This window comes from Cnephaeus nilssonii, assembly GCF_951640355.1.
Source record: "Cnephaeus nilssonii genome assembly, chromosome: 4".
NCBI lineage: Eukaryota > Metazoa > Chordata > Mammalia > Chiroptera > Vespertilionidae > Cnephaeus > Cnephaeus nilssonii.
In genome coordinates, this window is record NC_137075.1 from 107,230,617 (window position 1) to 107,242,773 (window position 12,157).

The window sequence follows — 12,157 nt, forward strand, 5'->3', positions numbered from 1 at the left end:
TCTCACGAGCCCAAATGCCTAATTCTAACCCGGATCTGCTGTCAATTTAAAACGAGACAAACATGTCTGTTGTCATGATGCCCAACACAGGAGCCACCGGGCGCTGAGCGGGCCGCGCCCGTGCGCCACGCAGAGGCCTGGATTGGGGTCGGCTTCTGGGTAGGAGGTCGCCCCGAGCGACACGCTGCGTTTCCGGGCTGACTGCAGACCCCAGTCCGGGGCCGCCCCTTCCCCACCTCCAAACAGATCCACCTCCACCACCCCACCCCCCCCCCCCCACTGCGCCTTTACGCGCAGACCACACAGAAGCCTGTACGTTGGTCCTGGACACACACCTCGCGTGCAGTATAAATAGACGAGGCGACACCGTAGAAAAAGCCGTTTTGTGCTGGGGGCATCCATACAGTATTTGTTCCGGGCAGCTCTGCCGTCCACCGGCCCGTGTCCAGTGTCCCCCGTGTCCTGAGGAGGAGCCAGTCACCTGAGTGCCCGTGGCTAGGTGGGCGGCGGGCCGCTGTAGCGGAGCATGAGCCTGAAGGAGCGGGCGAAGTTGTTGGCCAGCGTGCAGCTGCGGCCCTCCTCGCCCACGGGGAGCAGGAGCAGCAGGAGCAGCAGCAGCAGCAGCAGCAGCTGCAGGGGCAGCGCCACGCAGCACACCTTCCGGAGGAAGCCGCCGGGTCCTCGCCACTGCTGGGTCTGCGGACAGAGCAGCTGTGAGTGGGCGGGGCTCTAAGCAGGAGGTGGAGGGGCGGGGAGGACGCCGGGGGAAGCGGTGGGCCTGGGCCAACTATCTGACCGCACGGGTCTCAGGCTTCCCATCTGTGAAGTGGGCCTAATGCCAGTTTTGCCAGAAACAAAGATCTCTAGTTTTCTCAAACCATTGGAGGCATGAGAGGAAGAACAAGTCCACAGAGGTACGGGCTCTGCCAGTGATTATGTAAATCTTTGCCTGTTATGAGTCCTAGGTGGGACTCTTGAGAAGGTCACTCAACTTCCCTAAACTTCAAATCTCTCATCTATAAAAAGGGGTAATCATGATACCTGCCAGGCAGAGCTGTTGTGAGAAATAATCGAGACAGGGCCTGCAACATAGTAGGTACTTAAAACTGCTGTCATCATCATTATTATTATTACGCATCACTAATATCATCATCTAAATCAGTCACCACCACTATCACCATCAGCTTCATATTATCACCACCACCGCCATGTTCACCATCATGTTTGTCAGCTTGACTTTATCCTTCTCCTTCATCACCATCTTCATCATCAACACCATCAATCCTACAGAAGGTCCGTCTCACGAGCCCAAATGCCTAATGCACTTCTTTGCTGCGTGTCCATGAAAGTGGCCGAAGGACTCGAAATCCCAGCGGACTGGCTGGCTGTGCCTCCGTGGGAGGGCAGGGCCAGGAGCCGGAAGCTCAGGAAAGCGGAGGCCCCACAGTCGTGAGGCGGCACGTGCAGGGCAGGGCCCGCTCTCGGAACCCTGGCTGACTAGGTTCCTAGGCAGAGTCTGTCACACACCAGCTATGTGACCTTCAGTGAGTTAATTTCTCTGAGCATCTGTTTCCTTCTCTGCAAAACTGGGATTAAAACAATGACCCCCCACCCAATTTGCCAGGTTGTGGTGAGGACTCAAAGTACATTTACACACCAATTGAAAAGTAAACAGGCTCTTAGTAGTAGTACTATTATTGTAGAATCCATCTGTTGGCTCCCTGCAGAACCAAAAGTTCGCTCTCCCGGACACCAGAAGCTACAATCAAGTGATGATGATGATGATGGTGGTGAGAATGATGAGGATGGTAGTGATGATGGTGTTCATGGTGATGGTAGTGATGGTGGTGGTGATGATGATAGTGGTGAGGATGATGATGATGGTAGTATTAGTAATGGTGATGATGGTGGTGGTGTTATGATGGTGGTAGTGGTGGTGGTGAGAATGGTAGTGACGATAATGGTGATGGTGATGGTGGTGATGGTGTTATGATGGTGGTAGTGGTGGTGGTGAGAATGGTAGTGACGATGATGGTGATGGTGATGGTGGTGATGGTGTTAGTGATGGTGGTGATGATGATGAGAATGATGGTGATGGTAGTGATGGTGGTGGTGATGATGATAGTGGTGAGGATGATGATGATGGTGATGGTGGTGTTAGTAATGGTGGTGATGATGGTGGTGGTGTTATGATGGTGGTGGTGGTGATGGTGGTGTTGAGAGTGATGAGGATGGTAGTGATGATGATGATGATGGCGATGGTGATGGTGATGGTGATGGTGATGGTGATGGTGGTGAGGTGGTGATGGTGATGGTGGAGATGACCATGATGATGATGGTGATGATATAGTGGTGGTAAGGATGGTGGTGGTGGTAACAGTGATAATGACAGTGATGATGATGATGGTGGTGGTGATGATGATGATGGTGATGATAGTGGTGGTGGTGGTGATGATGGTGGTGGTGATGATGGCTGTGGTAAAGGGCAGGAAACCAAACTCTTTCCTGCGAACTTGAACCACAGGCCGGAGCTCCCGGAGGTTGGCTGTCTCGAAACACAACCCGCAAGCAGAGATTTTAATGTAAAGAAATCTCAGGTGGCCAGTGTGCTGGGGGTGGAGAGAAGCCAATTCACATCCTCGAGGGAAGAACTTGATTGAAATCAGACACCCCGATTTGAGAGATGTGATAATGCGAAAAATTGGGAGCCTTAACACTATAAAATGTGGTCAAATAAGCCACCTTCAGGCCGCTCAGCATCTGACTCTACACCCCAGAGCCACAGTCCCAAACGCTCTCCGTGCCCGCAGGCTGGCACGCAGGCCGACCCCGTTCACCCGGGCCAACGAAGCACCGGAAAACCTGCTCCTCAGCTCACGGTTTGCCTGGGGTGGGACGCACCCTCCCGGGCCAGGGCGGGACTCAGCTGCCCCACGGCCCCGCTGGGACTTGAAAAGCAATTACATGTCACGTGTCTGGACGCTACAGCCAAACATCTCGTAGCTGAGCTAGCGAGCGCGTGGGCAGCTGTGCGTTTAATAAATCTTAATTATTCTGTTTATACAAACAAGCAGGCTGAAGCCCTGGACACGGCCGGGGCCTCCGATGGCCTCGCACTTGGAGAGGAAAAAGGTGCGAAAGCGACTGCTCACAAATCATTCGCTTCGGGGCAGGTTCCCCTTCCCTTTGGAATAAAAATAATACACGGAGCGTCTTTAAGTTGGCAAGGTGACAGCCTCTGAAGACAGCGCCAGGCTCCACCTGTCAGGCTGTGTGTGCACATGCATGCGCACGTGCTCACACACCCTTACACACGTAAACGTGCACACGCCGGCCAGCAAAGCGAGCACCAGAACCAAGCCACAGGGAGGCTCCCCAACAGAAAGGTCACGGACCCCTTTGTTCACAGAAAGTGAAGCGGGGCGGTGTGCGCAGGAGCCTCCTGGGTCCACATTTACATGGCGATTAAGAACCCACTATGTGTCCGGCCGGTGTGGCTCAGGGGTTGAGCATCGACCCATGAGCCCGGAGGTCAAGGTTTGATTCTCGGTCAGGGTATATGCTGGGGTTGCGGGCTCGATTCCCAGTAGGGGGCGTGTGGGAGGCAGCCAATCAATGGTTCCCTCTCATCAGTGATGCTTCTATCCCTCTCTCCCTCTCCCTTCCTCTCTCTGAAATCAATAAAAACGTATTTTTTTTTTAAAAAAGAACCTACTATGTGCTGGTGGTTACAAGAAATTTGCCCACCATGAGCTCGGCGGACCCTCCTTTTTTCCCCTGGAAAACTGGGCCTAAGTGACCCTCCAGCGATCGCACACCCGATCCAATCGCGAGCACACAGCAGTGAAGGCGGCAGCACGAGCCCCCCCTGGCAACTCGCTAGAAGTGCAGGCTCCCGGGCCACCCCAGACCTGCTGACCCCGAAGCTCTGGGGGAGGCACCCAACTCTGCATAAAGGAGCTGCCATGGAAATGAGCCCACGGCGGCTCCGGCTCCTGCGTGTTGGTCCCCGTGCTTACGGCTCCATAGTGGGCGGAGACCTGCCGGCTCAGAGGCCAGCCAGCACCAGATTCAACCATTCACACAGCTGCTTGTTTTAACCTCGCCCAGGTCGGCAGATTTTGGGGGCCATTTAGAGCCTGCCTGCTTTGCATACTCCATGAAACTGTGCCCCCCATCTGCCAGCCAAAGATAAAAGAAACCCTACAGCTGTAAAGACCCCCAAGCCGTGCCTGGCCGGCGTGGCTCAGGGGTTGAGCGTCCACCTATGCACCCAGAGGACCTGGTTCAATTCCCGGTCAGGGCACAGGCCCGGGTTGCAGGCTCGATCCCCAGTGCGGGGTGAGCAGGAGGCAGCGGATCCATGATTCTCTCTCATCACTGATGTTTCTCTCTCTCTGCCCCACTCCCTTCCTCTCTGACATCAGTAAAAATATATTTGTAAGGAGACCCCAAGCCGCTGCTGCCTTTCGAAGCTCCTGACCCAGAGCCTGGCCGCTGTGCTCAGCAGACCAGCTGGACACAGGCACCCTCCCCCCGCCCCGCCCGCCCGGCCGGCACGCACAGTCGGCCAGGCAGGGCTTTGCTCTGTGTCCACTGATGGGTCTCAGCAGTGCTTGGGACAAAGTCAGCACTCGGCAAACGTGTGTGACAGCATACATGAATGAACAGGAGACGGCAGATAAACAGGGCTGTGAATACTGCACATTAACCTGGTCACAGGTGCCGGGAACCTGAGCCTGGCGGGGGGGCTGGTGTCGCCGCCAAGAGGCCCCTCCTCAGAAATGTTCAGTGAGCACTTACGTGAGTTCAGACATGGCTCCCCGCGGACTCCCCTGGGAGCCGGATAGATGAGGACCCCCACCCAGTGAGGCCTGGCCCCATGTCCCCCGTGTCCCCCCGGGAACCACCAGGCTGGTCACTAGTCTTTCCCCAAGCCTCCCCTGCCCCCTATTTCATAAGGAGGCTCTTTGTCACTCTAAATTGGGGGGCGGGGCCTTGCTCTCTAAAGAACTACAGACTGCGTTCCGTGACCGTCAAAGCCAGGCCAGCGCTATGGTTCCATTTTACAGATGGGGGTGCTGAGGCCCCAGAGGTGAAGCAACTCGTTCCAGGCCACAGTGCCGAGCGGCACGGCGCCCAGAGCACAACCTCGGTCTCGTGGCGGTCCCACCCAGCCCGGGGGACACCCCTCTTCCAAAGAAGCGAGACCTGCACACCCTGGGGAGACCAAGGAGACGTCCTGGCGTGCAAAGCCTCCAGGCACCGGCTCCGGGACACGTGGCCTCGGGCACCAGGGTGCTCGGCGCAGGCAGGCCGGAGGCTCGTCGCCTGGGCCGGGCTTGGCAGGAAAACCCACTGCTGCCGGGACACGGCGCCGGGACACGGGCTTACAGGGGGCTTTCCGGAGCGGGACCCGCCGGCCCAGCGTGCTTCCTCGGGGATGTGAAAGGTGAGGACGGCTTTGGCGGCAGAGGCAGAGGCTCCTGAACCAGCCTCCAGCTCCGCTCCCTCCCTGCCTAGCGTGGGGTGAGGGTGCCGGGCTGGCCGGACGTCCCACCAAACACCCAGCCGGCAGTTACCACGCTTCCCGCACACGGCGGCGGCCAGGGGGCAGCATCCTTGTTATGACGATGATCTCTGCCGTCACTGTTATTGCTTTGACCTGTACGCCCACGGGAGTGGCCCTGAGTGGTAACACCTGCCTAGGCCCGTGGTCGGCAAACTGCGGCTCGCGAGCCACATGCGGCTCCTTGGCCCCTGGAGTGTGGCTCTTCCACAAAATACCACGGCCTGGGCAAGTCTATTTTGAAGAAGTGGCGTTAGAAGAAGTTTAAGTTTAAAAAATTTGGCTCTCCAAAGAAATTTCAATCGTTGTCCTGTTGGTGTTTGGCTCTGCTGACTAATGAGTTTGCCGACCACTGGCCTAGTCCAACACGAAAGGCGCCCCCTTCCTCTCCTGCCCCCCCCCCCCCGAGCCCCGAAACCTGTCGACCCCTCAGGTGGCCACGCAGCCCAGCTCGGAAGAGCCCAGGCTGACCCCTGCTGTCCCAGCAGGGTTATTCAGAGCGTCCTTGTTCCCTCGTCACCTCGTCCTGGGGGTGGGAAACGCTAGGGTCCCCATCACCCTGAGCCTGTCACAGCTCAGGCCACTCTGCTCCCCCAGGCCCCTAGAGGGAGGGCCGGGGCCAGCACGTGGCGCCCAGAGCTGGGCCTGCACACATGTTCAGACCTCAGAAACCCTCCAGGAAGCCCAGCAGTCCCCGCCCAGCCCCCGGCCCACCCACCCTCCCGCCCTGCCCTCCCGCGTGGGGAGCAGATGGCGGGCGCCATACCTTCTGGAATCCGGCGGGCTGCCCGGCAGAACTCTGCGTCTGTTATTTTAGGGAAGGAGAGGAAGAGGGAAAAAAAGTTAAGTGAGTGAAACTCAAATCCCAACAGAGCCCATAATGGAATATTCGTTTTGTCAGGGGAGCGTTTCTTTAAGACTTCTGGTCATCTGGACAGGCTGAGCCAGCAGGTGATTCGATTTAATGAGCTTTTTAACGCACTCCGGGCCCAGGTGGGACTCTGTCTGGGGCGCCTGGGCCAGGCTGGCGGCAGGGCCCCCGGCTGGGGCTGGGCTGACACCTAGTGGCCGATTCAGCCACCGTGGGGCCAGCAAAGGGGGAGCGTCAGAGGTGGGGTCCGGGGTCTGAGGGCGGCCAGGACCCTCAGAAACATCTCAATCGCCCCCTGCTCAGCTCAGCTCAGCTCAGGCTCAGGTCCGAGCCTCAGTTTCCTCAGCGCTGATTCTCAGGGAATAATAACAGTCGGCCCTTGCAGGGCTGCTGCGAGACATCACACATAATCCAGGCTCCGGTGTAGCTATTAGAGTTCCTCGCGAGGAGACGCAGGGCCGGATCGGGAAGACACTGGCTCAGAGTCCCGGGCGGGTGGTGCAGGCGTGGGCTGGACCCAGGGGCGGCTCCCCGCCTCCCCCGCCCGCCGGTGAGTGTTAGTGCGGCTCTGCGCTCACTAGCCCCAGACCGTGGGCGAGCGTGAATTCTGAGGGTCTCAGTGCCCCTCTGGGGACTGGAGACACAATTCCCTGGGCAGAGGCTGCTGGGAGGGTGGACGGGAGGATGGCGTACAGGTTGCAGCTCACGAGGCAGCCACGCGCTGCTCAGACCTTAACTGTGAGGTCACGGTCAGGGCTGCGTTACTGGAGCCGGCCTCACGGGGTGGCCTCACGGGGTCCATGAATGGCATCTTGCCATCCAGCACCAGGACCTGGGAGTCTCCCTCCCTCCCTCTGCGCGGTCCCCTCAGTCTGGTCCCTGGAGGCACAGGGCGGTGGGTGTGGCCCAGGGTCCCAGGCGAGCGTGGCTCAGCCGCAGCCCCATCGCCCTGCACCCACCAGCAGCCGCCCGGAGTCCTTGAGCTTGGACTTGTAGAGCATCCAGCGGTAACGCAGGTCCTCCAGCTCCTCCGAGGTGCCCCTCGCTGGCCCGAGTCGCAGGAGCTCCTCGAAGAGATGCTGGCCTTCGGGCACCCGAGCCTCCAGCTCCTGGGGGAAAGGACAGTGTCCAGGGCACCTTCCCACGGCCCCGACGCCCACCTGGCTGGCGAGGAGCAGCGCTCGCATGCCACTTGAGCGGACGGAGCTTAAGTGAGATCCTACCGGGGAGAGCCAGCCAAGGCCGGCCAGTGCCGTCTGCCGCGGAGCAGAACGGGCGCCTGCAGGACAGGGCAGCACTGCCGGCCTCACACTCCAGTTCCCACCGTCGGCCAGCTTCCTGGCAGAGTGATGTCGGGACAGGGATTTTCCTCCCAAACCCAGCGCTGTGTCCCGCCGAGGGCCCCTCCCATCCTCGGGACTCCTGGGAAGCGGTGACGTGGGGCTCTGGGCCGGAATCCCAGGAGCCGGGGCTCACATCTGCCTTGGGCGCCCCGCTCTGCCCCGTCCTACCAGCTGCGCTTTGTGGGGGAGCCGCCTAGCTTCTCAGAGGCCCTAGGATGTGAGGTCTCCACAGACAAGGAGGGTTCCCCTGGGGAACCCCAGGTCGCCTCTGATCTGGATGGAACTGGGGGGAGCGGGGAGGTGGCAGTAGGAAGAGAGAGGCGTGACCGAGCAGGAGGAAGGGGGTGGGCAGGAAGGACTGCCGGCCAGGGTCAGCCAGGTCATTGGACTAAACCTCTCACAACGAGGGAACAGGCCAGAATATTAGAACATCTAAAAGGCACTGCAGACGCAGAACCGTGCAGGAAAAAATGGCAGAAATGGGAGGTTTGATGACCAAAAGTTAAAATAAAAGGCACCAAAGAGTTAGCAGGAAGCACATGGGCTAAAGCCAGGCCCCGGAGGAAACTAGGGAAGCAAGCCCAGCGTGCAGGCTGCTTCGCCAGCAGGACGCTGGCCCGTCTGGAGGGGATTGTGGCGAAAGCACAGGCTTCGGGCAGCCCCTCGGGGCTATGGGGGCCAAGGTCACAGTCCGGGCCCTGCAGAGCGGGAGGCTCTGAGAACCAGTCCCTCTTCCGCGGGGGCTCCCGAGCTCCATCATGAAGGGCCAAAGTGGTCAGTGCCCAGACTGGGCAGGAGGTGTGAGAGGGGACAGAAGCAAACATGCCCAGGAACCAAGGAAGGCGTGGCGGCCAGTTCCACGTGGGGGGAAAGAGGGAGATCTGTGGTGGGAGCCTGCCCGCTGAGCTCCGCCCGCACCGCCAGCCCCGGAGCCGGGAGTGAAGCAGAGCTGCTGTGGGAGCCGCCGACTGGGAGGCTCTGCCCGGAGCAAGGGCTCGGTGACCCCGCAGCGGTGACCCCGCAGCGGTGACGGGGCGAGCTCTCCCCGCGGGCAGGACGGGGCAGGCTGCAGAGGAACAAATGCTTCTCCTAAAACACGTCAGCCAGACACGCTCAACAACCGTTACACACGCACAAGCCAGGACGACTCTCGACTGGGTGTGTGCTCCTTGTTTTCAAGAGTTCCCGAGGGCCCTAGCCAGTGTGGCTTAGTGGAGAGTGCGTCGCCAGCGGACAGCAGGGTCCCGGGTTTGATTCTAGTCAAGGGCATGTACCTTGGTTGCAGGCCTGATCCCTGGCCCTGGTCGGGGAGCGCGTGCAGAGGCCACCAACCGACGTGTCTCTCTCGCGTCAGTGTTTCTCTCTCCCTGTCTCTCCCTCTCCTTACCCCTTTCTCGAAAAGTCAATAGAAAAATGTCCTGGGGTGAGGCTTAACACAAATAAATAAATCAGTAATCTCAGTGGGGGAAAAAGAAAGTGCTCCCTCGTGGCCAACACTGCCGGCCCGGCTGGCGTGGCTCAGAGGGTGAGCGTCCACCTGTGAACCAGGAGGTCACGGTTTGATTCCTGGTCAGGGCACATGTCCAGGTTTCGGCTCCATACCCAGCAGGGAGCGTGCAAGAGGCAGCCGATCCACGGTTCTCTCTCATCACTGATGTTTCTCTCTCTCTCCCTCTCCCTTCCTCTCTGAAATCAATGGAAATTTTTTTTTAAACCATCCATGGTGCAAACCCCTCAGAAAGGGGCCTTTCCTGGGCACGAACCTGCAGCTTCGTGTCTCTGGCCCTGGCGTCCTGGGCCGTGGCGGTTCTCATGGCGATGATTCTCACCAGCTTGGCGTTCTCCACCTGCAGCCACCGCTCGAAGTCGCCCAGGAGCTGGGGGAAGCCTGCGCGGCCGCCTCCTGCTTCCCGGAGCGGGTCTGCCTGCAGGAGTGACAGCGAGGCCAAAGCATCAGCCGGGAGCCCAGCCTTCCGGCGGGTGGCGGGTGGGTACAAGGATGCCCACGGGGATGGGAGAGGCCTAGGGGCAAGGAGTGTCTGCTCAGTGTGGCCGCAGTGTGGAGGGGTCAGGGACATTCCTCGGCACCCTGCTGACCGCCCCCCCCCCGCCCGTGGCAGCCCCACCACCCAACCAGGACGGTTGTAAGCATGGTTACCCGCCTGCCCTTTGCCCCTGGGCTCTGCGGCCGGAGCGGGCTCTCCTGCCGGCATTCGGCTGAGCCCTCCCTGTGCACCTCGGTGGCTTCTCACACGCCGCGATGTGGCCGAGCCTCGGGCCCGGCTCTGCCTGTCTGCAGCTCGTCCCACCTGCCCGTTCTCCAGCCCGCGCCCTCAAACCCGCGTGGCGCCGGCCCTGCACTTTCTCGGGTTCTTTGCACACACGTGTCCTCTGCAGCGAACACCCCCTCCGCTCCCTGCCTCCACGCGGCCGGCCGCGAAGGTCCCCTCGCATTTCCTTCTGGGAGGGCTGCCCTGGCCCAGCCCCGGGTCACGGCCTCCTGCAGGCCCCACAGCCCCTGGCCCCTCTGACATCACACCCCGCTTTCTGGAAACCCCGATGTCACTGCCTGTGGTTCCCACTGCCTCGTCTCTCACAGGGCGCTCCGAGGGGCTTGCAGACAGCAGGCTCATGGCCCCCAGACCTCCGGGGTCAGAGCCTGCATTTTAAGCACCAGATCGGGTGCAGGGACCGGGTGCAGGGACCGGGTGCAGGGACCGGGTGCAGGGATCAGGTGCAGGGACCGGGTGCAGGGACAGGGTGCAGGGATCGGGTGCAGGGATCAGGTACAGGGACCGGGTGCAGGGATCGGGTGCAGGGACCGGGTGCAGGGACAGGGTGCAGGGACCGGGTGCAGGGACAGGGTGCAGGGACCGGGTGCAGGGACCGGGTGCAGGGACCGGGTGCAGGGATCGGGTGCAGGGACATGGTGCAGGGACAGGGTGCAGGGATCGGGTGCAGGGACCGGGTGCAGGGACCGGGTGCAGGGATCAGGTGCAGGGATTGGGTGCAGGGACCGGGTGCAGGGACAGGGTGCAGGGACCGGGTGCAGGGACCGGGTGCAGGGATCAGGTGCAGGGATCGGGTGCAGGGACCGGGTGCAGGGATCGGGTGCAGGGATTGGGTGCAGGGACCGGGTGCAGGGACCGGGTGCAGGGACCGGGTGCAGGGATCAGGTGCAGGGACCGGGTGCAGGGACCGGGTGCAGGGACAGGGTGCAGGGACCGGGTGCAGGGACCGGGTGCAGGGACCGGGTGCAGGGACAGGGTGCAGGGATCAGGTGCAGGGACCGGGTGCAGGGACAGGGTGCAGGGATCGGGTGCAGGGACAGGGTGCAGGGACCGGGTGCAGGGACCGGGTGCAGGGATCAGGTGCAGGGACCGGGTGCAGGGATCGGGTGCAGGGACCGGGTGCAGGCACAGCATGAATGGCCCTGTGCTGGACTCCGGGCTCTGCTGGTGGGAAGGGTTTCTGGGTGATTCCCAGCTGAGCCCCAGCCCCGGCACAGTTCCCGAGCGGGAACTCCCCATCAGTCTTCGCGGGTGGAGAAGGGATGGATGGGGTGACGCTGGCTTTGAAGGAGTGAGTTGCTCGCCAATGCGCTTCCTTTTGTGAAGGCGTTTGGGGGACAGGATGGCCGATACAGGGCAGGGAGCTTGGTTCTTTCTACAAAATACAACTCACGGCACCAAAAATGCCCACCCTCTGTGATTTCAGTTTGCAACCTGGGGTCAGCGGGAAGCGCTGACCCTGACCCTCCCCTCCCTGCAGGGGGCGGTGTTTCTGAGGAGCGAGGGCCTGTCTGTCCAAGGGGAGCCCCGGGCCTTCCCCTGGCCTGGGTCTGGGGTCTCTGAGTCCCTCTGGCCAGAGACACAAGGGCACGCAGGGCCGGCTCACCCGAGACGGGACGTGGCCCAGTCCTGAGCTGAGCCCGCGGCCCCGGGTTGGGGGCTTTGCTGGAGATCCTTGCCTGCCCCCCATCACTGGCCAGGATCTGGCCCCTCCTCCTGGAAGCCCCGCCAGACCCACCTGCCGGTGCCGCCTGGAAAGGGGCCCCGTGGGGGTGAGGACAAAGCCGCCCTCCGGGATGTTGTTGGTGAAAACCGGGGTCTTCCCGGAGCCCACGTCTGGCCTCTGCAGCTGCCGGTTCCTGATGAGGCTGAGGAAGCAAGCCAGCCCGTCAGCGCGGGGACACCGGGGGCTCGCCTACTGAGACCCTCTCCCGGTGATGGGGCGGGTGCCCAGGGATGGAGGTGCCGAGACCCCCTCCCGGTGATGGGGCGGGTGCCCAGGGATGGAGGTGCCGAGACCCCCTCCCGGTGATGGGGCGGGTGCCCAGGGATGGCGGTGCTGAGACCCCCTTATGTTGATGGG

General features: G+C 61.1%; 1 protein-coding gene across 2 annotated transcripts in view; it reads right to left on the reverse strand.

Moving 5' to 3' along the window:
- Window positions 1-289: 289 nt before the first annotated feature.
- Window positions 290-12,157, reverse strand: part of SYNE3 (spectrin repeat containing nuclear envelope family member 3) — a 63,049-nt gene continuing 51,181 nt past the window's right edge. For both annotated transcript variants that reach the window (XM_079769511.1, XM_079769510.1), the window contains exons 14-18: window positions 11,813-11,942; window positions 9,547-9,708; window positions 7,400-7,549; window positions 6,336-6,374; window positions 290-696 (exon numbers count right to left, since the gene is read on the reverse strand). In XM_079769511.1, coding sequence (XP_079625637.1) covers window positions 496-696; window positions 6,336-6,374; window positions 7,400-7,549; window positions 9,547-9,708; window positions 11,813-11,942 — 682 coding nt within the window. In that variant the 3' untranslated portion in view covers window positions 290-495. The remainder of the gene's footprint in view (window positions 697-6,335; window positions 6,375-7,399; window positions 7,550-9,546; window positions 9,709-11,812; window positions 11,943-12,157) is intronic.